Source organism: Aspergillus campestris, assembly GCF_002847485.1.
Source record: "Aspergillus campestris IBT 28561 chromosome Unknown P168scaffold_7, whole genome shotgun sequence".
Classification (NCBI taxonomy): Eukaryota; Fungi; Ascomycota; class Eurotiomycetes; order Eurotiales; family Aspergillaceae; genus Aspergillus; species Aspergillus campestris.
Window position 1 is genome coordinate 368,703 of NW_020194342.1, and position 25,134 is coordinate 393,836.

Genomic DNA, 25,134 nt, shown 5'->3' on the forward strand with positions numbered 1-25,134 from the left:
TTGCTACGTTTATATAGATTGTTAAGATACCCTCACGGCTGAAATACTCGTCGTTAACTTTGCTATTTATTATACAATATAGATCCTTTATGACAATGTACATGCTTGACATACTACCTCTTTATTCATGTCGTCGTTGTTGCTCCGCTTCTTCTTCCCCCAACTGGTCCACGAAGTCCCTGGCCCGATGACCCTCCGTGCCGGCCTGGCTCTGGTTGTTGGTGTTCTTCATCCCGCCGGACAGGATGAAATCCTTCGTCCAAGGCGGCACAATCGCCTTCAACTTCACCTCCCCCGGCTGTTGCGGACCCGTCGATCCCTCTTCCGATGCAGTCCACGATACCTGGAACTCTTGGTCTGGGCTGAACATGGTCCCTTCGCCAGTGAGCGAGATATCAGTCATCATCTCCAGTCTGCACAGCGCGAGACCGATATTCCCAACGCCGTTGAGGAACTTCCCTGCACTGCGACCCCTGCGCCCGCCCGCCTTGGAGATACTCAACTCCCTCGGGGGTAGAGCCAGCTTCGTGGAGGGGTCATAAACCGGGCTGTCGGTCGCCAGATCGCCAAGACCACCATCATACAGCTGCACCGGCAGAATACGCTTCCGAACCACGCCCGTATGGTGGGTGCGGATCGTCAGCTCCTGCCCAACATAGCAGCCCTTCCGGAAGTCCACCGCCCGCATCATATCCATATTGCACTCCAGCGGCAGGGCAGACTCGCGGAGGATCTCGGACTGGCCCTCCGCCACACCGTGCAGCATGCGACGCACCGTGTAGGAACCGAGGTCCACTTCCCCGCCCGCCACTTTAGACTCATCGAGGTGAGCGCGGAGGTCTTCCGCGCCTGGCGTCACAAGCCGGGATCCGAATCCAGGCGCCCGCGTATCAACACATCCAGCGATAGACGAATCTGGTGAAAAGGGGGACGAGGCCTGCGATTCGAGGTTGTATGCCGCCCAGCGGGGCTCAGCGTGGTTCTTCCACGCGGACCAGATGGTGCGTTCGCCGTCGTCGAGCGCACGGAGCTTTAACTTGGCGCGAAGCTTGTGCTTCTTGAGATGTTTCAGGAGACTCGGGACTTCGTTCTTGTCGACCTCGATCAGCCACGCGGGGTCGTCGGAAGGCGCGTCATCGGTTCTGGGCTGGGGGTATAGGAAAGCGTCGTTCAACACGCGGCCGTGGGAATTGAGGAAGGCGGTATATGATCCCGTGTGACGGATTGCGCGGTTCGGGTCATTGGCGACCATCATGTTCTGGGTGATGAGTCCCTGGAGGAAAGTCGTGCTGTCGGCTCCAGTTATGGAGATGAGTCCCCGGTTCGTGAGTCGAGCGTAGCCGGTGGCCGGCGGGGGAGGCGGAAGAGAGTCGCTTTGCCGGTGGGCGGTTGTCGAGAATAACCGGCTGCGGCTTGAGCAGTGGGCGCACACGGCGCGCGTCGATGTTCTGGATCGCATCATGATTTCAGGAGCATTGGGTTGTTGGGGTTTCTAGAAAGTGTAGAGAATCAGTAGCTGAATAGCTCGACAGAGATGACATATGACCCAACAGGCGGTATATGGGGGCAGAATACCACCTTGACATCCGCCAATCAGCTGCTTCGTTTACGAAGTCATTCAATGTACTGACGAGTGTACTGATTGAAACTACCTAGGTGTATACTTGTAAAATCAATTCTCTACCTCGATAATGAACTACTTATGATTGAAAGAAATGCTAAAAGACAACAGGTTATTCCCCGCTAGTATAGTAATATGCAATTATCCCGACTCCAGTTATCTACAGAAGATCACGACTCAAGTAACGATGAACCCTCTCAATTGTGGCTCTTGGCAACGCCTTGCAAAAACCCAAGCAGGAACGCCTTATTATCCGGAGATGCAACACGGCTGGGTTCCGAGATCTGGGTGACCGCCTCAGGTGACGGGCTGGTGTCGGCCATGGTCCGTGCAGGAAGGTTGAAGGGGGACAGCGGGCTGACAACGGAGGAGGGTGCAGGAGGCTGAGAAACGGATGTTTGAAGGTCAAGCTGTCCCGAGGGCGACACGCCAGGAGACCCCGTCGGTTTGCCGAAAAGAGAGAGAAGCGTCTCCTTCTGTGTAGTGGTCTGACTGGGCCGACGGTCAAAGGCGGTGGAAGGCTGGGCGCCGGTTTCCTGTCGAGGACTGGGAACTTTCGGCTCCTCCTGCTTCTCAGGATTCACGGCCTCTTTTGGCCGGATGGGCAGGATATTGTCTGCGTTCTCGGTGCGGCGGAGGATCTGAGGTTGGAACGGTTTCGGTGCCTCCGGGGATCTCTGCTTGCGGGCAGATCGCGGTTGGGACGAGTTCCGCGACGGTTGAGACGGGGGCCGGGCTGGTGCCTGGGCCGGCGGGGCCTCTTTCTTTGCAGACTGAGGCCGAGGCAATATGGTGATCGGTGATGCGAGGGGCTGCGCCTGTCGATCTTTGGCAGCCTTCCGATGGGGTCCGTTATGGGCTCGCTTGGGGGGTGGCTTTGTCCCGGCCGCAGATTGAGGGATATCCAAAGGCCCGGAAACAGTTGCTGCAGTCCATGTACCGCTCGGCTGGGTCGTCCGGGAGCTAGCTCTGGTTTTCTGCGTTCCCTGCCCGTCACCACGGGGCCGTTGAAGGATCTGTCGCTGAGCCGGAGAGACCGGTCGGCCTGGCAGCTCGACGGGTGCTGGTCGGGACGGAGAACCTTTCAACAGGTTGAGCAACTGGTCCTGGTGTTGCGACGACCTACGTCCATTAGCCGGCGTCTTATCCGCAGTCTGTGGCGCCAGTGTTGCGTGGGAGGACTTCGGAGTCTTGGCCGCCTCATCCTTGAACACGTTAAGGAGGGCCAGTGAGTGACTGGTGAGTTTCGGTGGCGGCAAATTGTTGGCCGGGGGCACAGCTGCGCCCTCAACCTGGGAAAGCTGGCGAGGAGGTTGCGAAAACTCAGGATCCCCGGTTCGCTGGTAAGGGCGGCTGGCAGGCCCCGGGTTGGGTGGAGGAAACGGGGCTGTCGATACCATGCCTGGATGGAAAGGCTGTGCTGGACGCGATTGAGGAGGGTAGGAAGGAGGCATCTGCTGAGATTGCGCAGGGAACCCTTGTGCCATTGCATGCTGGTTCATACTATGCATAGGTGGAAGGGGAGGCATGGAAGCACCCTTCGGCGGGGTTGGATTGACAAACTGTCCAGGGAAGGGATGCTGTTGCGGAAACCCTGGAAAGAAATTGGGCCCAGGGTGGGCAACCGGTTGAAGCGGGGGTGGCGCCCCTATCGGGGCTTCCCTGGGCGTGGTCTTTTCTGGAGTAGGGCCCTGGGATCCGCTCCGTAGAAGCTCCAGAAGAGCATTCGATTTGAGGGGATCCGCGTTGGATGCTTGTGGCGTCTCCGCTGGGTGAGCCTGTCCTTGCATTTTCATCATGTTGTTGATGTTCAACAGGCGCTTGAGATGAGCGGAGGCATCCTGCGAAGATGCAACTTCAGGCAAGTCACTTCCAACCGCCAATTCCGTGCGCGGTAGGTTTGGCGTTGCGTAATGACTGTTGGCGCCAAAACCGCCTTCGTCCATTGACATATCTCCTTCACTCTGGACAACCTGCCTGGGACCCACCTGGTTCTTCATATCCAGCTTCTTCTGCTGCGCAATCCACTTCTTGAGCGGATGCATGAAGGGCGCGACCATGTAGAACTTGTTCGCGTTGGCGACCGCTACTCCTTGGTCCTGCTGCTTACTCCGTTTCAGAGTAGGCAGCTCGGAAAGCTTGTACCACTCGATTTTACTAATCTCCTTCCGGGTGCGGGGCTCGAAGTATGCGTCGCGGGGCACATCGCGGAAGACGTAGAGCCTCATATGTTGCTCTCTCATCGTGATCTCGATGAACTTGACATCTTTATCGTCCTTGACCAGCCCCGCTTGATGGATGTCGTACCCAGTCTCCTCATACACCTCCCGAATGGCACAGTCAAGATCCTTCTCGTCTTTATTGATCTTACCGCGGGGAAAGCTCCAATTGGCCCCCTTCTTCCAGCCCTTCACCAGCACCACTTCGTCCATCTCCTGATTGAGCATGATCGCGCCACGGACCGGGACACGGGTCTTGTAAGCCAGGAACTCCGAGAACGCGGTCATGTGATGGTAGTGGGACCATTGTGACATGAGCGGACAATGCTGAAAAATGCGCAAGGCAAAGGCCTTCAAAGAAAGCGAGGGAAGAGCCGGGTCAAGCGGCCGGATGAAATCTTCATAGAACCATTGCGCCTCCTCAACCTGAAAGCATATCCGCTCGACAGATTCAAGCTCTTCGCGAGGTAGGTTAATGATAAACCGGACACACAAGTCATCCAGCCCTATAGACATCCGATCACCTGGTCAGCACTCCACTATCCATTGTGGTAGAACCCACTCTGGGGAACTCCAAGATAGGAGACGGTGACCGGACTTACAGTCTTCTAACTTCATATTTATTTCGGTCATATTGTCTAATATGCTCTAGCATTTCAACAATGCCACGCGTATAATAATAAAGCTCTCTCGAGCCGAACGTGCAGGGTGATCAAGAGCCGGAGATCCGAGGAGGGGGGGGGGGGGGGGCAGCACGATGATGCAGCTCCGAGGGCGCTTGGCAAAACGCCAGCCCTGAATCGTACTGCTCGTGAGGGAAAGAAAAAGTCGGTGTGGATCACAGCCTGATCAACTGTCTCGAGAAAATGAAGGTGTAAGGAAAGTTGAGGGGGCGGAATCGTCTCAACATCCGAGAGTTGGTTGGGAGTCAAAAGGTTGTCGCATCCATAGCTGGCGTCAGTCAGGTGTGCTGGACTGATATGGCTGTGGCGTCTCTGGCCAATGACAGTTATGCCGAGCCACCAGCTGTCACGCCACAGACGTGGCTGTGCTGGTGTGGCTGATGTATGTGGCGCGAAAAAGGAAATTGATCGCCTCAGGCCGGTTTCCTTATGTAATAGAGGGAATGACGTCGTCGGCTCGAATCTGGTCGTTCCCTGAAGATGGGACAGGAGGAGATGATCCTCTGCGACGTTTCTATTTATTCTCCCGCGTCTATTTTTTTTATTCTTTACTCGTCAGGTTCTTTCAATCAAGTTTCCTTTCAAAATAGACAGGCCAATAACACTTCGGCGTCAAACCCTTTCATTCGGGCCCACGAGCACATGCCCAACGAGATTTCATAGTTCCTCCACTGCTATTTAAAGACGGGCCAGCGCCTACGAGTACGGGGTACTGGTCTTCACTTTGAAAAAAAAAAAAAAAGTCGCCCCCTAGTCGGTGCAAGAGGAATATATTGTCTTCCTTTCCCTAGTTCTACAGTTTTGCAAGGGACACCCTAGGTTCAAGGACGCAACCCCTTTCTTGAATTATCTACGAAAGGATCATGTCTGGAGCACTTGTCTCGCTGGTCGGCAAGAGAGTACTGGCCGAGTCGGCAAAGAACCATTTTGGAACAGAGGTACGTCGTCGCACACTATCGTATTTTGGTAGTACTCTATTCATTGGCTCACATGTGTTGATGTTTCGCAGGACCCCTACTTTGAGGAAGTCCCCGCTTCGCGGTTGAACCGCGCGTTCGGCAAAAAGAAGCAGAAGCGAGCAAAGGCCATTCCGCCCGGTCTCTCTGAGAATGACCAGAAAGTCCTCACCAAGGTGAAGCGACGTGCGTACAGACTGGACTACTGTCTGTTCAACCTGTGCGGTATACGATTTGGTTGGGGGAGTGTCATTGCTTTAATCCCTTTGTGAGTATAGTTACAGGAGTGGTCTCGGTCCTAGCCTTCCGTTGCTCCAGGCGCTAATTCCCGTGTTTCTGCCAGTGCTGGCGATGTCGCCGATACCGCTTTGGCCATGATGGTCGTAAAGAGCTGCGAAGGCATCGACGGTGGGCTTCCGTCGCGTCTTCGAATGATGATGCTCGTGAATGTCATCATCGACTTCCTGATCGGCCTGGTTCCGTTTGTCGGAGATGTCGCAGACGCCATATACAAATGCAACACCCGGAACGCGATCGCCTTGGAAAAGCACTTGCGAGAGAAGGGAGCCAAGTCGATTGCCAAACGACAACGGCGGCAAGGCGAGGAAGTCGATCCAAGTCTGCCGGATGAATGGGATAGGCATCATGCAAACACCTCGGACGACCCGCCTAGCTATGATCAAGCACAGGGCGCAGATGTTTCCAGACCGGCCCCAGCGAGACAGCCATCAAGGGGTCAACCACAGCGAGGTTGGTTCGGGGGTTCCACTCATCGCGAAGAGGATGTGGAAACTGGAATCGCTGACAACGCCAGGAAAACCAGGCGATGACATATGATTGATGTGACATGTGACGGCCCACCCCTTTTTTTGTTGGTGATCTTTGCTAGTTTTTGCCATCTTCCTTGTAATTTTTGGTTTCCTTTTAAGATGGATGACCGCGTGCATGACAATAAGACATTTGGACTTTTCTTTTATTGGACCATCACCTTGACTCGGGTCTAGACCGAATACAGCCGTAACAGAATCCACTCTCTCCATCAGATTCTGACACTGCGCTTCCACAAAAAGAACATTGCGCTGTCGTAGGCGCTTGGGAGGGATCCAATTTGGCCGCTGTTCGCGTCACGTTTAGCATGACACCGGGGTATTTCTCGCCCTGCGTCTGGACATAACGCATCATCAGTTCGTCAATAGATAGATTCTTGGTCAGCGTATTTTCCGAGGGCGGTTCATCCCGAATTATAATCTTAGACAGCTCTGGGAAGAAAGTGGCGTAGTTCTGGAGTTCTGTGGTGAACAGGTCCCGCAGCGGGAAGCTGAATTCTAGGCCAAACGGGGACATGCCGTCGGACACCTGCCAGGTCACCGACGAACCCCGGCCTTTAGCAACATTTGCCAGGGTCTTTGCCGCAAGCTTACTGTCCGAGTCGCCCCACAGGACTGCCCGGCAGTCCATTTTCTTTGCGAAGGCGACAACAAGTCTGTTCATCAGAATGTAGTCCACGTCGGCTCGGGAGGTAGCCGTTGAGATGGAAGCGCGAAAAGCGGCCAGTCGTTCTTGATTCGACAGAGATGGGTTGTCGACGAAAAAACTTCCAGCGAATTGGGACATCGTCTCCAAGATGTCGGGGACGAATTCAAAGATATCGTGGAAGGAAACCCGGGTGAAAGAGAAATGAGGAAAGCATTTTTGCGCCGCTTCAAAGCCTTCCTCGTGCGACGGGCTCGAAGGACAGATAGTCGATGGTTCGATAATCAGCACATGTAGCGTATATCCCGGAGGTCCGCGTGGTTTCGCAAGCTGGGCGTCCAGTTGGTCATGTAACATATGCAGCAAAACGGTTGAAGAAAGGCCGTAGGAGAGTGGGAAAGCGAGGTTCAACGGTCCGGTCCTGGGGAAAGGATGTTTACGGAGCCGATAGTTTTCCGTGCGCCTCAGCACTTTGAGGCTTACCGCGCGTCTATAACAGTCTCTGTATCAAAATATGACGTGGTCAGCAAGTCTATCTTTCTCGAAAGTGGGGTGATGAACGGGGTTGACAGACTGGCATAGACGACGATTGCGCTGGGTCAAGATAGACTCAAACTCACGACAATCGGAGCACGGGTCCACAAGCTCCTTTTGAGGCATCTTAAAAGAATCTTCAAAGATAAAAGCGAGCACAAGCTGCAAAAGATTTACTCAAGTCTATACAAAATTATACCAGAGAGCAGGCAGAAAAGAAAAGAAAATCATTTCCTGGTGCCTGGGCGGTGACAGCGGGCCGTATTAGATAAGGCGGGATCCCTCCATTACTACACGCGGCTTCCCCGGTTCGCAGCCACGCTTCATCTTGACTTCCAGTTCCTATTGAGCTTTCCCGTCCTGATTTATTCTTACCCCAGTCAAGATCCTTATAAGTTTAGGGGAACGGCCAACTAATCGCTAGTCTCCCACGTGGATTGGGTTTCTTTGATACGGCGCTTTATTCTACTTCTCTGATCTCCCTCCTTTTCGCTCTCCCTCTTTATGAGGTACGATCCGTAAATCAACCTCACCTCCGGACCCTACCTATTACGACCACTGTCTGGCTATCTCCTATTGATCAGCAGCAATGAAGGGCTGGTTTCAGACCCTAGGCCTCGCTGCCTTACTGGCAGGACGGACGCTTGCGAACGAAGTGGAATTGGTGCGCCCTCCTTGGAATCCCAGCTCATCGGCTTCATACTAACAGGTACGCTGTTGCCTTATAGACGCAGGACGAAACCCACCGGCAGCGATGCTCGGGAATGTATAGTCGCAAAGCATGGGGCGGTGAAGTCGACCCGTTCATTTTGACGAAATTCGCCCCAGCCGCCGATGTTGGTGATAAGGATCCCCTGGTTAGCTTGGTGATCTTTGAATGGAGTGATGAGGCTCTGATCGGACGCCCCATATCCGACGATAGCGATGTAGGCAGGCTTCCTTGGAACAACTGTCGGCGATGAGATCTTCTGACACGTGTTCTAGGAGAGAGAGACCATTTGCGACGAAAAGAGTGTGGAAGCGCAATACTGCACGGAAGACCAAATAGGGTCCTTCATACTTGCGGCCAACGCCACTGACGCCTCGAAATTTCCTATTATCACCAAGGCTGTCCACCTCAAGAACCCGGCCGCCATCAACTACCCGGTCAAAAAGACGGGTTTCTACTGTGTGAGCACGTATGGTTACTCGCCGCAGGACTACAAAGCGGTGGTGGAATTCAGAAATGCCTATGGTGAACTCCCAGCTGCGCAGATTGCAAAGCTACCCTTTTATGGGGGCCTGACGATCGTGTACGCGGTTATTGGGATGTGAGTATCCTATCCGGGGAGATGAAGCGGATCTGTGATGTTTTTAGTGATTTACTGACTTGAAATAGTTTCTGGGCCTTCCTATATGTGCAGAACCGACATGATATCTGTAGGTGTGCTCGTCTATGGTCTTCCGATCCCGTTGCTAACAATTAACAGTGCCGGTGCAAAACTATATTACCGCCATTGTCGTCTTTTTGATTATCGAACAATTGATGACCTGGGGCTTCTACGGTAAGTCCAATGTAACTCTCATCCTATGTCCGTTCGCCGCTGACCCCCTCCAGAGTTCCAAAACCAGAATGGTTTGAATATGGGGGCCAAGGCACTAATGGTGATTGTCGCTGTTCTCAACGCTGGACGGAACTCCTTTTCGTTCTTCCTACTCCTCATCGTCTGCATGGGCTACGGTGTCGTGAAACCCTCCCTGGGCCGGACGATGGTCTATGTCCGCGTCCTCGCCATCGCTCACTTCGTCTTTGCCGTCATCTACGCCGTTGCAAGTCTGTCCATCACGCCAGATAGTGCGGGCCCTCTTGTCCTTCTGATTGTGCTTCCGCTCGCCGGTACCTTGACGGCTTTCTACGTGTGGACGCTGAACTCGTTGAATGCGACCATGAAGGATCTGGTGGACCGAAAGCAGAAGACCAAGGCTATGATGTACAAGAAACTGTGGTGGTGCATTTTGGGCAGCATCATTGTGATCTTTGGTTTCTTCTTCCTCAACTCGATCTCCTTCGCTGGCCGCAGTGACGCCAGCTTCGTCCCGGACCACTGGAAGACCCGTTGGTTCGTCCTGGACGGCTGGCTCAACATCGTGTATCTCTTCGACATTGCATTTGTGGCCTACCTGTGGCGACCTACCGCGAACAACCGACGATTCGCCATGAGTGACGAGGTACGCTTCCACCACCTTAGAATCAGTTTGGGTCGAATATTTTGTGCTAACGTGGTCTACAGCTTGCCCAAGACGATGACGGATTTGAGATCCGGTCCCTCGGCAGCGGTTTGGACGAGGAGGAAGGACCTATGGGTGGCTTGGAGAGCCACTATGGCTCGGGACACCGTCGCGACCTGTCCCCTATTCCTCCTAAGCCCGTTCCATCTGCCCCCCGCCAGCGCGAGTCCCTCGATGGTGAGACCATCTTCGCCGTCGGAGAGGATGGCGACAAGTGGTCCGATGACGATGAGTCCCCGCGCAATTCGAGCGAAAGAAAGCGACTCACGGGCAAGGACTAAGCGTAAGGTGGCATCCTAACTGTGGGGGTGGGGGCTTCTTGAGTCGCGATGATTAGTGGTGCATCCTGTGCGCCACTGTGTACTGATATCGAGGGTGGACATACCCTTACCTGTCGGCTCATTTGGATACAACTGGACTTGTTGGCCTGTTCCGACGCTGCCACTGCTCTACCTGGCGGACATGTATGTCATGGCGTTGGCCGGTGTTCTGTTCTGAACCTGTCTTCTTCTCACTTTCAATTCTTTGCTTCCTTCTTCGTTCGTGTAGCTTGTGGAGATGGTATTCATTTTGCTGTTCTATATTCCCTGAATATTTATTCATTATTTTTGATCAAATGACTCGATACTTTTGCAAAAAGGCCCCAACACGCGCTACATTTCAACGGCGCAATTTAAACAAGCCTCATGCTGGCTATATTATGTAGGTCCTTTAGTGCCAGGTTAACCTGATTACCCAGAGCCACAATTACCAATAACCATATAAAACATCTCTTGCTCATATGCGTGAACAGGAGTACTCAAATTGCATATAGGATGGATTTTTATTTCAAAGTAATCATGATGACCTGAAAGGTCTACTACTATGTTATTATGGTAGATTCAAAGAGCGCACTGCGAAGAAGACGAGTGTCGCACATGCGTCTTAAACCAGTTCTCCTAATCGCTGTTGGAGGATATCTAGATCTGCTTTCTTATTTTCCCACCTCCGTAGAGACTCCTCGTACTCGCCATGTGAGACTCAGCCATCCTTGCCCGTATTTTCCAGGCGCAGTCTATCAAATTCGGCATATAATTCAGCCCATGTTTGCACTAGCTGCCTGGTTGCCTTGATCTCGTCCTCTGAGAATGAAATCGGGCACGGAATATCTAGGCCGTTTCGCCGCATGATTTGGTCCCATTTCTCGTATACCTGGATTAAGATTTCTTTGATCGGGATGGGCCCATCCAGTGAAGAACGCCCGACGATGTGGAATATGAAAGTGGTGGGGTCTTCATCCCTTCTCATGAAATCCATCGCCTTGACAAGCAGTGGGTTGAATTTTCTCGAAGCCAGCTCGTAATATTTCTTCAACCTTACCCTGTCCAATTGCTCGCTGGCCAGCGTCCTCTCTGATTCTGGTAGGTTGTCATAGTCGTTTGGCAGGCTAGGCTGGACTGCCCCCCATGGATAAGCATCGTGACATTCAATGATCGATGGGAACTTTGCTTGCATGAATAGGGGAGCGGTATGGGCTGTTTGCCAGTCTATGATTCCCGATATCTTCGTCGGATCCGCGTGGTCAACGAATATGTTACCTGCATGAAGATCATGGTGCAGAAGCACAGGACGGGACAGCTCCTCGGGTGGAAGGATGTATGCCAGCACAGCGAGAAACTGTTCAAGATGTTGCACATGTATGTCAGGGCGTGAGGATATTATTCTCGAAGATATTGGATTGCCCTTGGTCTTCCTAGAACATGGGCTTCGGATTATGGCGATCTCTCGTTTTGCAACAGCTGAGAGATACTCTTGAGCAGAGTTCCCTTAGGTAGCTATTAGTTAGTGACGTGGATGCAGAGACTGTTCTCAGGGTGACATACAAGACCCTCGATCAAGGTCTAATTCCTTCTTTTCATCTTCCCAGAAAGACCTCTCAGTTGTCGGACCAAGTTCAAATTTGGAGATGACCTCATCATCCATAGCAGCATCCCTGTCGATGATATTCCTACCATGTGGATGTGTATCCTTATAGTAAAGGCTGCCATAGGCCGCAAACTCTGTGCTTGCCAGTTTCCGCTCAATGTTAACCAAGCTTTTTATGAGACCGAAGCGTTGCGCTTCCGACATATTATCCCAAACCTCGCTTAATTGGCATCCCTGGACCTTTTCCATAAGCATATATTCGGGGCCAATCGGGTTCTGTGGCAACGATGGTGAACTCCACGCCAAAACTTTAGGAGCAGGGATATGAAGAACGTTGCGCGCCTAAATCATATGTCAGTCAGACTGGGGATTGAACAAGGGGGGAGCCTTCGGGGTTACCCACAAAATCAAGCGTTGCAACTTCACTGGCTACTATATGCTTGGGATTGCCAGCATTTGGGTTTGGAATCCTCGCTAGTACCTCCCTGCCATCCTCCATTTTCAGTGATAGAACTTTGTTGTAAAAGCCCTCTGGTACTTTGCTCATTTCGATACACCGACTGCCGAGTACGTGCGCAGCGGTGTGCCTGAGAGCTTGGATGTTGAATTCGACATATCGGTTCTCGAGTTGCAGTTGCTCATCATACAACCACCGGCCAGACGTGTACCGAAAGAAATGGTCATTGGCCTCGGCCGGCGTGGCGCCTGTAGAAAGTCGTCGATCACGAACGATTCCCTGACCCCATCTTGAAGCCACGGCTGTTATTGATGTGTCTCTAAGAAATTGACAAAATCGATGGACTACACGCATTTGGCTCCTGGATCGATCAAGCATGCATGCGTTGGAGTTGCGAAGTGTTGTGCTCGTTGTTATGGGACGCGTTCGAGCAACGTACTACGTCACTTTGAGCCCCTGTATATTGTGACTGATATCTTATAGAAGTGGAGATAATTTGCTTCTTTTCCAGAACTTAATCTCAATACTTTTCGAGTATTATAACCTACTGATATTTGTAGTCCAAACATTTGTAATAATGATATATACATTGATATCAAGAAAATGAAGTAGTAGTAGTAATAGTAGTAGTAGTAGTAGTACGGAGTAGGTATGGAAACCGCCGCGGGTCCATCTGCCCCACGATAAACATTTCCACTTTTCAAGGCTGTCAGCCTTACCCAGTACCTGCCTGTCTGTCTGCTTCTCTCTTCAAGAACATTCGATTCAATTCTGTGGATACCTAATGTTTTTATATCGGTATAGATTTGCACTCCGCTAATGACTCACAACACTTGCTTCTCACTGCTTTTGAGACTCCCCCGCTATATATAATTCAATTCTAGTGTCGTTAACCCTGCGACCAGCGCAACAAGAATTATATACATATACAGCGACACACATGAAGCTATCCTATCACTTCAACATCTCCCTCCAAAAAAGAACAAGATTCTCTACAACGGCACAATGGCACACACCAACACCCCAGCGCAAGAAGCCGACACCACCCCCTCAACCCCAGCAACAACCCCCGAAACAAGCCAGTCACTCGCAATGTCCCTCATATCCCGAAGCCACCACCTCATCGCCGAAATAGACACTTTCCAGTCCCTCCTCCTACAAACCCAACGCAACCCGCAAGTCGTCGAAGCGCGGACCCTCCGATCGAGCGTCGCGTCTGAGCTAAAGACACTGGAGAAGCTGGGCAGACAGCTTGAAACCGCCGCAGCAGCAGCTGCTGCTACTGACGACGGCGGCGCAGACGGGGCGAGCGATGTAGAGCGGCGGGTGATGCACTCGCTGCGGTCGTCGAATCTGCCGTTCTACGAGGCTGTGTGGACTGTTGCGAGACGGTCTTGTTCGGGGCTGGTGGCGTTTGGGAAGAGGTTTTATTGGGAGAAGGATGGGGGGCGGATGGTGGTGGATGGAGGTGAGGATGGGCGCAAGCGGCCGGATCTGGATAAGCGGAGGAGTGTGTATGTGGATATTGTGGCTGATGATGGGGAGGAGTGGGTGAAGGTTTCTACGGTTTCGGAGTCGAGGCTTTTGTTTGAGATGGCGAAGAAGGGGTGGGAGGGGGATTCGGAGGAGGGGTCTGATGGGGAGGATGGGGTGGGGAGGACGGTGTTACGGAATCATGAGGGGGATGGGGATGGGGATGAGAGTGAGGATGAGGATGATGAGATTGAGCTCGTCAAGTTGGCGAGTGATATGAGAAAGGCGGCTAATGCGACGCGGGTGCAGTATAGACACCCACGGCTACGTCTAGTAGTTCCAAAGCTGGAGAAAGGCAGAAGCTCTGAGATTGACGACCTTCTGAAACTAATACGAAGCTATGGTGTTGAGATAGACTGTGGGCCGAGCGTCCTTGGTCCCTGTCCTGGAGGACAGCCAGGAACGACACCCGAGGACTTGCGCCACCTTCTGCCCACGCCGTTCAAACGATTCACCCCAACGCTCAACGTGGACTGCACGCTGCTGCTCGCTGCCGTGTCGGATCTGTCGCACTTCAAAGACATCCATCTTTCCAACAACTTCCACCGAGCCATCCTTCGGCAACTCGAAGTCGAGAGGGAGAGGCCCTTGCTGCCGACGGAACTCTGGCCGGCAATGGATGGACACGAGATGGTGTGCACGGAGGAAGCGATGAAGCGGATGCGCGAGATTGTAAGCATCATCGGGACCGACACCGAAAAACGACGCACGGAAATCTTGATGGGTGATGGCCCATATGGAGGCTGCGATCGCCAATCCCTCATCCAGAAATTCCAGGAGCTGTCGGATTTTGAAATACCGCCGCAGTGGAAACTGCCGATTAGACCTGTGGACGCCGGTCCTGCCATCGAGGCGGCCATTGCACAGGGCAGTCTTCCCCCGATATCACACAAGATAACAGAAATATTGTCGGATATCAACTATAGCGTGTTCATGTATGGATGGGTAACTGGGACGGTTACCATATCCAGTAACCGCACTGTTGTCAAACAAATCGAAGCCATAATCGAGGCGCACAGGGATAATGATGAGGAGTTGGAGGGACCTTTGGTGTGGGTTTGTGAAACAGCTCGGAGTCTGGTTGGCAAGGAAAAGGACCGCAAAAACTAAGTCTTGCGCTCTCGTTATTCCGCAAGCATGGTAAACGCAGTGCCAGTGGTCCCTGGCAAGTCGATCCAGACCAGATGCAGAAATAAAAACGGACGTTCCACACTTCGAGAGAAGCCCGCGAGCCACCGTTGTGGCCATTCTAATGACTTCTATTATTTCTCGGACGGCTTCGCATTTTCTTCTGGGAGCCAGAAGACAACGTCCTTATCGGCGCTAGCAAGCATGTTATATCGGGGATTCGATTCGATGAGGGCAGTCCGGCCCCGGTGGGGTAACCTGGTCATCGGCTGCAGATAGTTGTTCGGTTCCGGGGCTTGCTGCGTGTCCCAAACCAGAACGTCCGGGCTGTCGCCAGAGCCTCCAACCGCGTATCGTCCGTCGGGGGTGAAGCATACATCGCCCTGACCGAGGGGCTTTCCCGTCGTTGACACCGGTGCAGCGCGCCCAGGGGACCCGTTCTTGCCAACCAAGAACGCTTTCATGACCCCCTCGAAGGCGTCAAGGAGGAAATGGCCATGATAGTCCGTCCCCACAATCAAGAACTTCCCGTCATTGGAAAACTCCAGCCGCGTCCACGCTCGTCCGCGCGTGGACGGAGTGTATTTTTCTTCGTAAGGTGCGAGATCGAAGGTGGAGAAGGGGGACTTGTCGTAGTTGCGGAAGTCGTACATCAGAATCGACGAGGTTGACTGGGACGCAATCGCAATGACGGAGGCAGACGGGTCAAACGCGACCAGGTACGGGGTGGCGATTTTCAGCTTTCCCTGGGCATTCCGCGAACCGAGGTCCCACAGTGCAACGGTATCATCCTTGGAGCACGAGATAAACGAATCGCTCCCGGGGGATAGCGCCAAACAAGTCACTTTGTCTGTATGGCCCGAGAAGTATCGCACATAGCCTTCGTTATGAAGATCAAGCAGGCGCAACGAGTCTGTACTGTATGAGCAAAGTCAACAAGCACAGGGAATACAGCACGCCTACCGTCGACCTTGGTGCTCGCGTGGAGGACCTGCCGCGAGTGGTGGGTGAACCTCGCCAAATGCGCCCCATACTTTTTGCTGGGAACCGATTTGGTGGGCTTTCCCTCCTTGATATCAAATATCTGAATCATGTCATCATCGCCTGAGGCCACTAAGTGATCCCCTTGATCGTCGAAATCCAGCGAGGTCACATGGTTGGACGGTTCCTGCTTGGAGTTCTTGAAAGCCTGGAAGTGACCAAAACCGTCAATGACCATTGGTTTGCGGAAGAAACGAACTGCCTCCTCACCTTGACCGGACGGTAGTTTCGAATGATATCCGGCACTTTCTGGCACGCCAAAGGAGTCGCGGACTGCTGCTGTTGCTGTGGCTGCTGCGCTGGAGGTACCTGCGGAGTCGGCTGGTGGCTTTCCGCCATGTTGACGATTCAAAGGAGAAGCTGTCTAGAAACCTGTTCTGCGATGACGGTCGAGCTAAAGCTGCATACTACAGCAGCACGAGGTACGGAGTGCACAAGATCTCTCAAAGAGAAACTCCGACAGATCAATGGCGTAGAGCTCTCCACATCTGCTCAGCTTGAGCAACACCGCGATCCGCCGCTACTTCTTTTTTTGGCGCGCGCCCGGAGCGGACGGGGAACAATAGATGTTCCAGCCCCAGCGGGTACCGTCGGTGCCGAGCTCCGAGAATCGGCGGCCTCAGGCCCTTTTTCTCCAGGCCGAGAAGTTGGATCGAGCATCTTTTGGGAACCAATCGTGCTGGTTAGAATCCAATCGGCGACCGGTCAAGCTTCGCCTCCGCCCGTCTAACTGAGTTTGAAAAAATATTAAGAAGTGGCGTACTTGGTATTAATTTATTGCCGGTCGCATTCTCCGTCAGCTGGACACTTTATTTCTGTTTCGATCGCGGACTGGATTTGATAATCAACATCTTTGACAGCACTCTCCAGTCGTGATTACGCGCGCCTACGGGCTTGGTTCTCAAAACCCTCTTCACGACGACCGCTGTTCTACCCGCGATAGGCTGGGCTTGATCTATCCGCTCCGCTAACGGAGGCCGTTTGATATCTGAGTCACGATGTCCACGACAGTAGGGTGCGTTGCTCGTGTACAACCCTGACACCGCCGCGATAGCTAACGTGGAGTTTGCTATAGAGCGTTCATCGCAGGTGGTATTGCGGCATGTGGAGCTGTCACTGTTACGCATAGTTTCGAGACGGTCAAGATTCGGTATGGCCTTGTTCCGTCGGCGTTCGTTACGTCTATGGTCTTGTCGGTGTGCTAACGTATAGTGTTTGGGGCGCAGGTTACAGTTGCAAGGCGAATTACAAAAGAAGCACGAAGCGGCGAAGAAATACCGGGGTGTCTTTCACGGTGTGAAGGTCATCCTACAGAATGAGGGACCCCGCGGACTCTTCCGCGGCATTGGCTGTGCTGTGCGTGACGCACCCTGGATATTGGACATTCGATCGGGACTAACAGGATGGTAGTATATATATCAAATGGTGCTCAATGGTTGCCGTTTAGGTTTCTACGAGCCGGTGCGCAAAACCGTCACGACTGCGGTTTACGACGATGCCCAGGTGCAGTCCCTCGCAATCAATGTCTTCGCCGGTGCCTCCTCCGGCATCATCGGAGCTGCCTTTGGCTCGCCTTTCTTCTTGGTGAAGACGCGTCTTCAATCCTACTCCCCGTTCCTTCCCGTCGGAACTCAGCACAAATATCGAAACATGTTAGACGGAATGCGACAGATCAAGTCCACCGAGGGACTTGGCGGACTTTACCGCGGTGTGAATGCCGCCATGGTGCGGACGGGCTTTGGAAGCTCCGTGCAGCTCCCCACGTACTTTTTCGCGAAGCGAAACTTGATGAAGCACATGGATCTGAAAGACGGTCCTGCTCTGCATTTGGCGAGCAGCACGGCATCCGGCTTTGTCGTCTGCTGTGTCATGCACCCCCCTGGTAGGTATCTAGTTTCGCAAGCGCAGTGCCTTTTCGCTAATTATCATGGTTAAGACACGATTATGTCGCGAATGTACAACCAAACCGGCAACCTCTACAAGAGCGGTCTCGACTGCCTGGTCAAGACCGTGCGCAAGGAAGGCATCTTTGCGCTCTACAAGGGCTACTTCGCTCATCTGGCCCGTATCCTACCACACACTGTACGTTTGGTCCATTTCCGGGAAACTGGAGAACCTGGATTCCAGCCACAGATTGCTAACCCCCTTCCAGATCCTGACTCTCAGTCTGGCTGAGCAAACGAACAAGCTTATGCGTCGGGCGGAGGACCGGTTCCTCTCCGACTCGTTGAAGTCGAACCTGTAAATATGCAAGATCATGTCGATAGAATTAACCACAAATCTTGCTGTGGGACGCCGATGTGGCTTTTTCGGTCATTATGTAGATGAGGCATGTCGGCTTGGGCCGTGAGGTTATACATAGATTCATTTCCGCCAACCATGCTACATCTTACACATTTCTGTACATATGCATCTAGGAGCGTTTAATTGATTGGTGATAGTATATTATTTTCTAAAAGTATCCTCGAGAGTTGCCAAGTTTATAGTGAGGAACGTACTTATATTAGCGATCGCTGATCCCATGCTATATTAGAGTACTGAGGTGGTAAGACACGGAGTATTCAATGAGTATTAAAACAGTCGATTGTTTTCTATATCCCATCTATTCAAGAAATTAATTAGATTGATTCCCCACACCAGTCTAGGCAAGGTGGCCGAGCGGTTAAGGCGCTAGTTTTAGGTTGATTCAAATCTGATCACTAGTTTCTCTGATTCATGGGTTCGAATCCCATCCTTGTCAATCTTTTTGAGTTTTTTTTGACTTAATTTTTGTCTTCGTAGTAGAGACAAATTCTTACTTCTTAGTCGGCCATGAGTAAGAATGGCTTGCAATTTACTAATGTGGGTTGAGAACGCACGCCAGCCATTGATTGGGGTAGCCGACCAGCTGGAGATTCCCTGCAATACTATCCTGATTCCTGGGTCATGCCATACAGATAACAGTAGTCAAATTAGAATATATGTTAGATTAATATGAATAATTAACTACTTGTACCTTATCCCAAGCCAAACCCACAGATCCAGATCATTAGCAAACGGGAAAGTCCTCAACAAACGCAAGGCCGACTTCGGCACGTCCTGATGCGCGCAGACCAGCCGCGAGACGCGTCTTTGCACTTCTAACGTCATGATCAAGGATCTATTTTATCAAGTCACTATGTCTTCACCCCCCGCCGCCACTGGTGGGTCAGGAGATTCCCATAGGCAGGTGTAAACGACAATCATAGACTGTCTTACGTAGTGGATATCACCGGGGCTGAGGCTGCCACCTGGAGCTGTTGCTACTCGCGTCGAGATGTGGGACAAAGCTGTCCGACGCGTAAAACCACCAATAATTGCAACCGTGCCTGATTTACCAAGGCTTACTGAATGATTATCAACTTTTTCGTCAGCCCGTTGATGTGGGGATGACTGGGTCTGGATCATTGGCATGGTGCCTACATGCTTTCCGGCGGAGGCCATCAGTCACATAGCAATTCAGGTGCATACTCTAATGAAGCAAGGGGGTGGAAGACAAAAGGGGGACTGGGCTAGGCGGGGCACTCCACTGCACCAGGCGAACGAGTGAGTCTTCTCGAATGTCGTGTCAAAACCGCCCAAAAATGAAGGGCGACGATCGAGATGGCATCGCATCAGATAAGATTTGCCGATTCACGGGCAACGCGACCATTGATACAATTCCTTGCCCAGGTAGGTTAGTTCGGTATGTGGGGGGGGGGGGGGGGTGGTTCAGCTGCCTAGCGAAGAGCGAGGATTCCAGCTGTGTTTCGAGGATGAGAGCTCGAATGGAGCTGAGAGCGGGTGGTCTGAAAGCGAGCGACTAATCAAATCCAGACAAAATTCTGGGTCGGCGGGGGCTCGTGCCGCGAAGGGGGAGGGCAGGAAAACAAGAGACGTGTAGAAGTGGACGGAGGAGACGCGACGCCAACAAAGAAAAACCGGCCGGATAGTGTACCTTACATAAGATCGCCCCAACCACACGTCCGCCAAGTCACGTGCGACGTGACTTAGCCCGTCGCGCTAGCCGTCACGCTCCTCGTCCGAAGCAAAGTATTTCTTCCTCACTTCCCCCCCTCTCTTCCCGTAGCTTTTCTCTCTTCATCCCATTCCTTCAATTCAGTATTACCGGAGTGCCACAGTATCTGCTTCGCTCCTCTTGTTGTCTTGTTCAGTCTACATAGCCTTGCAGTACTCTCACAATGTCTGCTCAAGTCACTCCCTCTAAGCAGGTACGTGATGTCACGCTTGTGGCCACTGGCCTCGACGCGTCTCTGGAAACCCACAACGTGCTAACATGATCGATCAATTGAATAGGCTGCATCTTCCCTCGAAAACCTCAAGATGAGCGACTCTCCTGTGAAGAAGCTCAACTTCGAGTCGGCCGGCAAGGAAAACGCGCCCTCCACTCGCGTCGACGCGCCTGCCGGCAAGATCGTGGAGAAGCCCACTCAGACAGTCACGACCACCCCGACTGCTAAGGAGCTGGAGGCCACTGAGCCTCTGCTCCAGGAGAACCCTCACCGTTTTGTTCTCTTTCCCATCAAGTATCATGAGGTGAGTGTCACGTCCATCACGCGTCGCGCGTAAAGTGGAAAAATTCCTTTTTACCCGTTTTGACCGCCCTCGATCCTCGCGCGTCCGCTAACGCGTATCCCCTCCGAACAATTAGATCTGGCAAATGTACAAGAAGGCCGAGGCCTCTTTCTGGACCGCCGAGGAGATCGATCTCTCCAAGGATTTGCACGATTGGAACAGCCGCCTGAACGACGATGAGCGCTACTTTATTTCGCACGTTCTGGCTTTCTTTGCCGCGTCTGACGGCATTGTCAACGAGAACCTGCTGGAGCGCTTCAGCAATGAGGTGCAGGTCCCCGAGGCTCGCTGCTTCTACGGATTCCAGATCATGATTGAGAACATTCACTCGGAGACCTACTCGCTCCTCATCGACACATACATCAAGGAGCCCAAGCAGCGCACCCATCTTTTCGATGCCATTGATACCAGTACGTTGCCACAGCCCTTCGTATGTGCCCATTGACAGATAACTAACATCAATCCAAGTCCCTTGCATCAGGAAGAAGGCCGACTGGGCCATCCGGTGGATCCAGGATACGGAGTCCACCTTTGCCTCGCGTCTCGTGGCCTTTGCTGCTGTTGAAGGCATCTTTTTCTCTGGCTCCTTTGCCTCCATCTTCTGGCTGAAGAAGCGTGGCCTGATGCCGGGTCTTACCTTCTCCAACGAGCTGATCTCTCGTGACGAGGGTCTCCACACTGACTTCGCCTGCTTGCTGTTCTCGCACCTGAACAACCGCCCCAGCAAGAAGGTTGTCGAGGATATCATCGTGGAAGCGGTCTCGATCGAGAAGGAGTTCCTGACGGATGCCCTTCCGTGCGCCCTGCTGGGCATGAACTCCAACCTGATGTGCCAGTATATCGAGTTCGTCGCCGACCGTCTTTTGGTGGCTCTCGGCAACAAGAAGTACTTCAACGCCACCAACCCCTTCGACTTCATGGAGTCGATCTCTCTGGCCGGCAAGACCAACTTCTTCGAGAAGCGGGTGGGTGACTACCAGAAGGCCGGTGTCATGGCCAGCGCCAAGAAGGACACCGAGAAGGTGGAAAGCAAGACCTCCGCCGGTCTTAGCTTTGACGATGATTTCTAGACCACTCTCCCCACATATACCCGGCTGCTTGTTCAGCAGCAGCCATTTTATACGAGCCCACTGTTTGACTTTTCTGTTTTTGTTTTACATTCCCCTCTTGTTGTTTTTTTTTTCCTTTCCCTTTCTTTCTTTTTTTGTTGTCTGCTTTAAGTGATTGATGAAGCTACTCTGAGGTATACGCATGGGACCGGCGTTGGAAAGGCGGTAATTTCTTTGTTCGATGTATGGTGGGAGTCCTGTCTAGCTATCGCCGGATGGGCAGTCGACTGCATCTAAAATACTATGGTGTACATTGATTGGATAATTATGTTTTGATCTTTAGATTGTATGAAGAGTCGTAGTGCCATTCCCTGCAATATGGGTATCTCGACGCAAGATGCCGAGGAACGCTAAAGCAATGGATCTTATCAAAACGAGGGTCAACGCTCGCCGTGCCTATGAGTGAAGATAGTCGCCGCATGATCGGGTATCGTATCAATTATTCATGACTGCGTAGTTGTGATCCATCCACCTGTCGTATCCTAAATCGCCCATATTTCCCACCCCCCCTACTTCAGACCGATAATACGTATATAAGAAAGGAAGGACGGGAAGTAAAGCAACCGCCCTACCCCCGCCGTCCGTGGGAAGCAAGATCCCCTATAGACTTGAGTCTAGACGAACCCCAGCAAACGTACTCACCAACAACACAGCCATGCACGCACATCCACACCACACCGTCCATTCATCCATCCATCTCACCTCCTCCCCTTCCCACCCTTCTTCTTCCCTTTCCCTCCCTTCCCACCAGCATCCCCCTTCGCAGGCGCAGCGGGAACAACAGGCGTCGACGCACCCGCACTGGTATCCTCAGGCGCATCCGCCATCTCCACATCAGCCGCGGCAGGCGCAGCAGGCACGGGATTCGACAGGCCCAGCTCGGCGACGCTGGCGCCGGCAGCCAGCTTGCCCAGACTTGTGATCAGACGGCCAACTTCGGCGGCTTTGTTGGTGCGGTACTTGAGGCAGATTCCGGTGGTGGGGTTGTAGGTTTTGAGGGTGAGGTAGGCGAGGGGTGTGGTGGGTGGTGCTTGCGGGGTGGTTTCTGTGGTGGTGGTGGGGGCGGACGTGGAGGCGGGCTTGGATTTTTGTTTCCGGGAGGAGTTGGAGGGGCGTGTTGAGGGGAAGTTGTATTTTGTTGTTATGCGGGTCTGTTGGTGGTGATTGTTAGTTATGTTGCATTGAGACTTTTTTTGAGATTGAAATTGAAATTTGTTTCTTGTCTTCTTCCTCTTTTGGATATTGTGTCCTTTCATGCTTGGTGTCTTTCTCTTTTGGAAGGGGGATAGACTTTATTGGAATTGGGTATGTAGATAATTCCTTATTCCTATCTGTTCAAACGTACCGTGTCCGGATATGCCTGAAGTAACAGCGCAGACTGTTCCAGGTAGGCGTGCGAGGTGGGGAGTAGTGGCATCTTGTGTGGTGCTTTTGTCTCGTGTTGTCGGGACGGGATGAGAGTATAAATATTGTTGGATGAATGACCTGGGTGGCAGTCCAGGCGAGAACAGGAAATGCAGAAGTCGTGGGAGGTCAACAATAGGTGGTGTATGGAGTGACGGAGGTGGAGTGCGGGAGCTGTGAGTGTCAAGTCGGAGGTCGACTCGGCTGGTGGTCTTGGCGTGGGAGCGGATGTTATATACTGCCCAGCTACGGTGTACTTTGGCTATCCCAGGATGTCGATTATTGACTGTTCGTTCTCATTAGACAGGATATGATTGTATGGTTTATTGTGCTTGATAATGCTGGACAATATTAAATTCTACGACAAGAATAATTCAAAGGTTAGTGCGTGATCACCTGACTTCTCTATATCCTACCCTTCTTAGTCCAGCCCAATCCATATCCACATACACCACTTTCTTTGCGGTTTTCTGGAATTTCTTTCCACTGTCTCTTGTCGGTAGGTAATTTGACTATATGATTTTAGAGAGTCTCTGACTTATGAGTCTACACCTAGGATAGGTGGCACCCTTTCGTTGTGGACGTACAGACACTCAGAAGAAGCATGAGGCCACCAGAGCTAAGCTCAGTTAAACAGTTCTCTCATCTTGGAACAGCTCCAGACAGAGTAAAGACACGCGCATCTCAATCCAACCCTACCAATAGCGCAAGACTCATATGAAGACTGTGTCCGTGCTTCACCAAACCCAGGAACTATCAGCGTTCTCCACCCCCAACGGAGTTAGAAACCCAGAGACCCTGACCGTTCCAAGGAGAACCCTTTCTCGTTTCTAGAAAACCCCTGTCTTATTAGACGATGGAAATAGTATCATAAGCGGCCTCCATTAGTTCCGTCGAGAAGGTGGTCCATGAGCCATCCGTTGCGGGTAATAAAGGGCCGATCTTCCAGCGCAACTGTCCGCGCCAATACCCCTAACCGCGGGGACCTATCTTACTCCGTCGACCGAAGCGAGAAGGATCGCAATGTTCCGAAGTTCCAGAGAACAACTGATTGTGATGATGGAGTCTACTAGGTAGGAGGCCACCTCAGTATACGGATGAATAGGAGGGTACGTTCGATATCTCCTCAATCAGACTTTTTCTATCAACACAGTCAGTTCGTCCTTACCCAAGATCTGACCAGCCAAGTCGTATCCAATCCGGTACCGAGCACTGACTGGGTATATTCGAACCGGCGTTCCTCCTGAAACAGACTACTTGACTCCCACATGAAGGAACCAACATGGGGGTCCTACCGTGGTATGTGATGGCGCAAGCTTTGATACTTGGCTGAGTTGGTAATAATAGACATTAGACACTGTAAAGATATACTCCACCCACCAGAAGGCATACCTTATTGATCTGATACATATAATGCGAACCAATAATCCAGGAACCACAAAGCCTCCAGGTACGGTACGGTAAACGGACAGACTATACCCAAGTGGTTCTAGTGGAGATCCATCACTCGAACTCCCTCAATCTCCGATCGTCCATTCTCTCTATCTAGATTTCTTCGTTCCTCATAGAACTGGTCAGAGTTTGCCTTTTTCTTTCTTTCTTGTGGCTCTTTCCGTCTTTTTTTACCCCTTCTGCCTCTTTTTTCCAACTATCTCTTTTCGGATCTCCCTTGTTTAGACTGGAATTGCATCATTTGGCGCCTTGTCCGTCCGTTTAGTTGTGCGCTTTGTCGCTCACGAAAAATCGTTTCAACTCACAACCTGCTGTCCCTTCATTTGAATACTGATATCCTCCTACCCCTCTCTTAACTTCAGCTCGATGTTTCTCCCCATCAATCTCACTGAATCGCTAAACCGGCCGATCATTACCCGTGGTTGAGGAGGGGTTCAACATCGGGCCAAGAAACGTGGAGACCATCCGAACTTCCCTATCGCCAAAAATTAAAAGTGGAGGCCCCGAACCATCCACTAAGAAGGGCCCCTGAACTCCTGAGAGGTTCGCGACAGACACCATTGTCGCATCTCGTCCCCTTCATATGATCCTTGATCTTGTGTGTTAGTGTCCGGCCTGGGGAAGATCTTGGTGTCTGGAGAGGGACTCTGTTGTTTCTCTGCCCACCATTCCAAATCATACCTTTTGCCTGGCTAGAACACTCGATCTCTCATCCAAGTGTTCGCGCGCTTTATATTCTGTCTTTCGTTAAGACTTTC

General features: G+C 52.1%; 10 protein-coding genes and 1 non-coding gene across 11 annotated transcripts; 6 read left to right on the forward strand and 5 right to left on the reverse strand.

The window, feature by feature from the left end:
* Positions 1–40: 40 nt before the first annotated feature.
* On the reverse strand, positions 41–4,473 carry P168DRAFT_311180 (decapping enzyme complex catalytic subunit DCP2; the record flags this gene model as incomplete). Its single annotated transcript, XM_024839469.1, has 4 exons — positions 41–1,373; positions 1,928–4,296; positions 4,330–4,346; positions 4,443–4,473. The coding sequence occupies 4 exons, from the start codon at positions 4,471–4,473 to the stop codon at positions 122–124; spliced, it is 3,669 nt and encodes a 1,222-aa protein (XP_024692165.1). The 3' UTR covers positions 41–121.
* Positions 4,474–5,386: 913 nt separating this feature from the next.
* Positions 5,387–6,309, forward strand: P168DRAFT_282295 (DUF4112 domain-containing protein; the record flags this gene model as incomplete). The annotated part of the gene is made up of 3 exons (XM_024835973.1): positions 5,387–5,461; positions 5,533–5,747; positions 5,823–6,309. 3 exons carry the CDS (start codon positions 5,387–5,389, stop codon positions 6,307–6,309), a joined length of 777 nt encoding a protein of 258 aa, XP_024692166.1.
* A 77-nt stretch (positions 6,310–6,386) lies between these two features.
* On the reverse strand, positions 6,387–7,751 carry P168DRAFT_165697 (uncharacterized protein). The gene is made up of 2 exons (XM_024832867.1): positions 7,527–7,751; positions 6,387–7,454 (listed from the first exon to the last, which is right to left on the reverse strand). The coding sequence occupies exons 1-2, from the start codon at positions 7,610–7,612 to the stop codon at positions 6,464–6,466; spliced, it is 1,077 nt and encodes a 358-aa protein (XP_024692167.1). The 5' UTR covers positions 7,613–7,751; the 3' UTR covers positions 6,387–6,463.
* An 81-nt stretch (positions 7,752–7,832) lies between these two features.
* Positions 7,833–10,375, forward strand: P168DRAFT_327634 (putative integral membrane protein (Ptm1)). Its single transcript, XM_024841261.1, has 7 exons — positions 7,833–8,150; positions 8,215–8,412; positions 8,471–8,796; positions 8,865–8,905; positions 8,956–9,030; positions 9,084–9,694; positions 9,757–10,375. Exons 1-7 carry the CDS (start codon positions 8,076–8,078, stop codon positions 10,033–10,035), a joined length of 1,605 nt encoding a protein of 534 aa, XP_024692168.1. The 5' UTR covers positions 7,833–8,075; the 3' UTR covers positions 10,036–10,375.
* A 238-nt stretch (positions 10,376–10,613) lies between these two features.
* Positions 10,614–12,491, reverse strand: P168DRAFT_290738 (phosphotransferase family protein). Its single transcript, XM_024837284.1, has 3 exons — positions 12,063–12,491; positions 11,617–12,001; positions 10,614–11,559 (listed from the first exon to the last, which is right to left on the reverse strand). Exons 1-3 carry the CDS (start codon positions 12,468–12,470, stop codon positions 10,775–10,777), a joined length of 1,578 nt encoding a protein of 525 aa, XP_024692169.1. The 5' UTR covers positions 12,471–12,491; the 3' UTR covers positions 10,614–10,774.
* A 630-nt stretch (positions 12,492–13,121) lies between these two features.
* On the forward strand, positions 13,122–14,759 carry P168DRAFT_297494 (uncharacterized protein; the record flags this gene model as incomplete). Its single annotated transcript, XM_024838180.1, has 1 exon — positions 13,122–14,759. One exon carries the CDS (start codon positions 13,122–13,124, stop codon positions 14,757–14,759), a length of 1,638 nt encoding a protein of 545 aa, XP_024692170.1.
* Positions 14,760–14,911: 152 nt separating this feature from the next.
* On the reverse strand, positions 14,912–16,157 carry P168DRAFT_237883 (WD-repeat containing protein SWD2; the record flags this gene model as incomplete). Its single annotated transcript, XM_024833579.1, has 3 exons — positions 14,912–15,690; positions 15,741–15,966; positions 16,029–16,157. The coding sequence occupies 3 exons, from the start codon at positions 16,155–16,157 to the stop codon at positions 14,912–14,914; spliced, it is 1,134 nt and encodes a 377-aa protein (XP_024692171.1).
* A 332-nt stretch (positions 16,158–16,489) lies between these two features.
* On the forward strand, positions 16,490–18,221 carry P168DRAFT_327637 (putative mitochondrial oxaloacetate transporter (Oac)). Its single transcript, XM_024841262.1, has 6 exons — positions 16,490–16,833; positions 16,894–16,968; positions 17,045–17,174; positions 17,229–17,700; positions 17,755–17,900; positions 17,971–18,221. Exons 1-6 carry the CDS (start codon positions 16,817–16,819, stop codon positions 18,061–18,063), a joined length of 933 nt encoding a protein of 310 aa, XP_024692172.1. The 5' UTR covers positions 16,490–16,816; the 3' UTR covers positions 18,064–18,221.
* A 241-nt stretch (positions 18,222–18,462) lies between these two features.
* Positions 18,463–18,558, forward strand: P168DRAFT_t106. The gene has a single exon. It is a non-coding gene; the product is annotated as a tRNA-Leu (tRNA).
* Positions 18,559–19,895: 1,337 nt separating this feature from the next.
* Positions 19,896–21,781, forward strand: P168DRAFT_254082 (ribonucleotide-diphosphate reductase subunit RNR2). The gene is made up of 4 exons (XM_024834399.1): positions 19,896–20,047; positions 20,133–20,372; positions 20,488–20,821; positions 20,880–21,781. The coding sequence occupies exons 1-4, from the start codon at positions 20,018–20,020 to the stop codon at positions 21,479–21,481; spliced, it is 1,206 nt and encodes a 401-aa protein (XP_024692173.1). The 5' UTR covers positions 19,896–20,017; the 3' UTR covers positions 21,482–21,781.
* A 177-nt stretch (positions 21,782–21,958) lies between these two features.
* P168DRAFT_327639 (SRP9/SRP21 family protein) lies at positions 21,959–23,069 on the reverse strand. The gene is made up of 2 exons (XM_024841263.1): positions 22,866–23,069; positions 21,959–22,671 (listed from the first exon to the last, which is right to left on the reverse strand). Exons 1-2 carry the CDS (start codon positions 22,935–22,937, stop codon positions 22,219–22,221), a joined length of 525 nt encoding a protein of 174 aa, XP_024692174.1. The 5' UTR covers positions 22,938–23,069; the 3' UTR covers positions 21,959–22,218.
* Between the last annotated feature and the right edge of the window lie 2,065 nt (positions 23,070–25,134).

Bases quoted from the DNA above. Each gene is read 5' to 3' on its own strand.
- P168DRAFT_327637 (XM_024841262.1), top strand. The intron at 17,701-17,754 runs GTAGGTATCTAG...ATCATGGTTAAG, and splicing joins CTGTGTCATGCACCCCCCTG to ACACGATTATGTCGCGAATG. The intron at 17,901-17,970 runs GTACGTTTGGTC...ACCCCCTTCCAG, and splicing joins CCCGTATCCTACCACACACT to ATCCTGACTCTCAGTCTGGC.
- P168DRAFT_254082 (XM_024834399.1), top strand. From the start codon at position 20,018: ATGTCTGCTCAAGTCACTCCCTCTAAGCAG. The intron at 20,048-20,132 runs GTACGTGATGTC...TCAATTGAATAG, and splicing joins AAGTCACTCCCTCTAAGCAG to GCTGCATCTTCCCTCGAAAA. The intron at 20,373-20,487 runs GTGAGTGTCACG...CCGAACAATTAG, and splicing joins TTCCCATCAAGTATCATGAG to ATCTGGCAAATGTACAAGAA.
- P168DRAFT_290738 (XM_024837284.1), bottom strand. From the start codon at position 12,470: ATGCGTGTAGTCCATCGATTTTGTCAATTTCTTAGAGACACATCAATA. The intron at 12,002-12,062 runs GTGGGTAACCCC...CATATGATTTAG, and splicing joins AAGTTGCAACGCTTGATTTT to GCGCGCAACGTTCTTCATAT. The intron at 11,560-11,616 runs GTATGTCACCCT...TAGCTACCTAAG, and splicing joins AGACCTTGATCGAGGGTCTT to GGAACTCTGCTCAAGAGTAT.
- P168DRAFT_327634 (XM_024841261.1), top strand. From the start codon at position 8,076: ATGAAGGGCTGGTTTCAGACCCTAGGCCTCGCTGCCTTACTGGCAGGA. The intron at 8,413-8,470 runs GTAGGCAGGCTT...CACGTGTTCTAG, and splicing joins CCATATCCGACGATAGCGAT to GAGAGAGAGACCATTTGCGA. The intron at 9,695-9,756 runs GTACGCTTCCAC...CGTGGTCTACAG, and splicing joins GATTCGCCATGAGTGACGAG to CTTGCCCAAGACGATGACGG.
- P168DRAFT_327639 (XM_024841263.1), bottom strand. From the start codon at position 22,937: ATGCCACTACTCCCCACCTCGCACGCCTACCTGGAACAGTCTGCGCTG. The intron at 22,672-22,865 runs GTACGTTTGAAC...CACCACCAACAG, and splicing joins TTCAGGCATATCCGGACACG to ACCCGCATAACAACAAAATA.
- P168DRAFT_165697 (XM_024832867.1), bottom strand. From the start codon at position 7,612: ATGCCTCAAAAGGAGCTTGTGGACCCGTGCTCCGATTGTCGTGAGTTT. The intron at 7,455-7,526 runs GTCTGTCAACCC...ATTTTGATACAG, and splicing joins CGCAATCGTCGTCTATGCCA to AGACTGTTATAGACGCGCGG.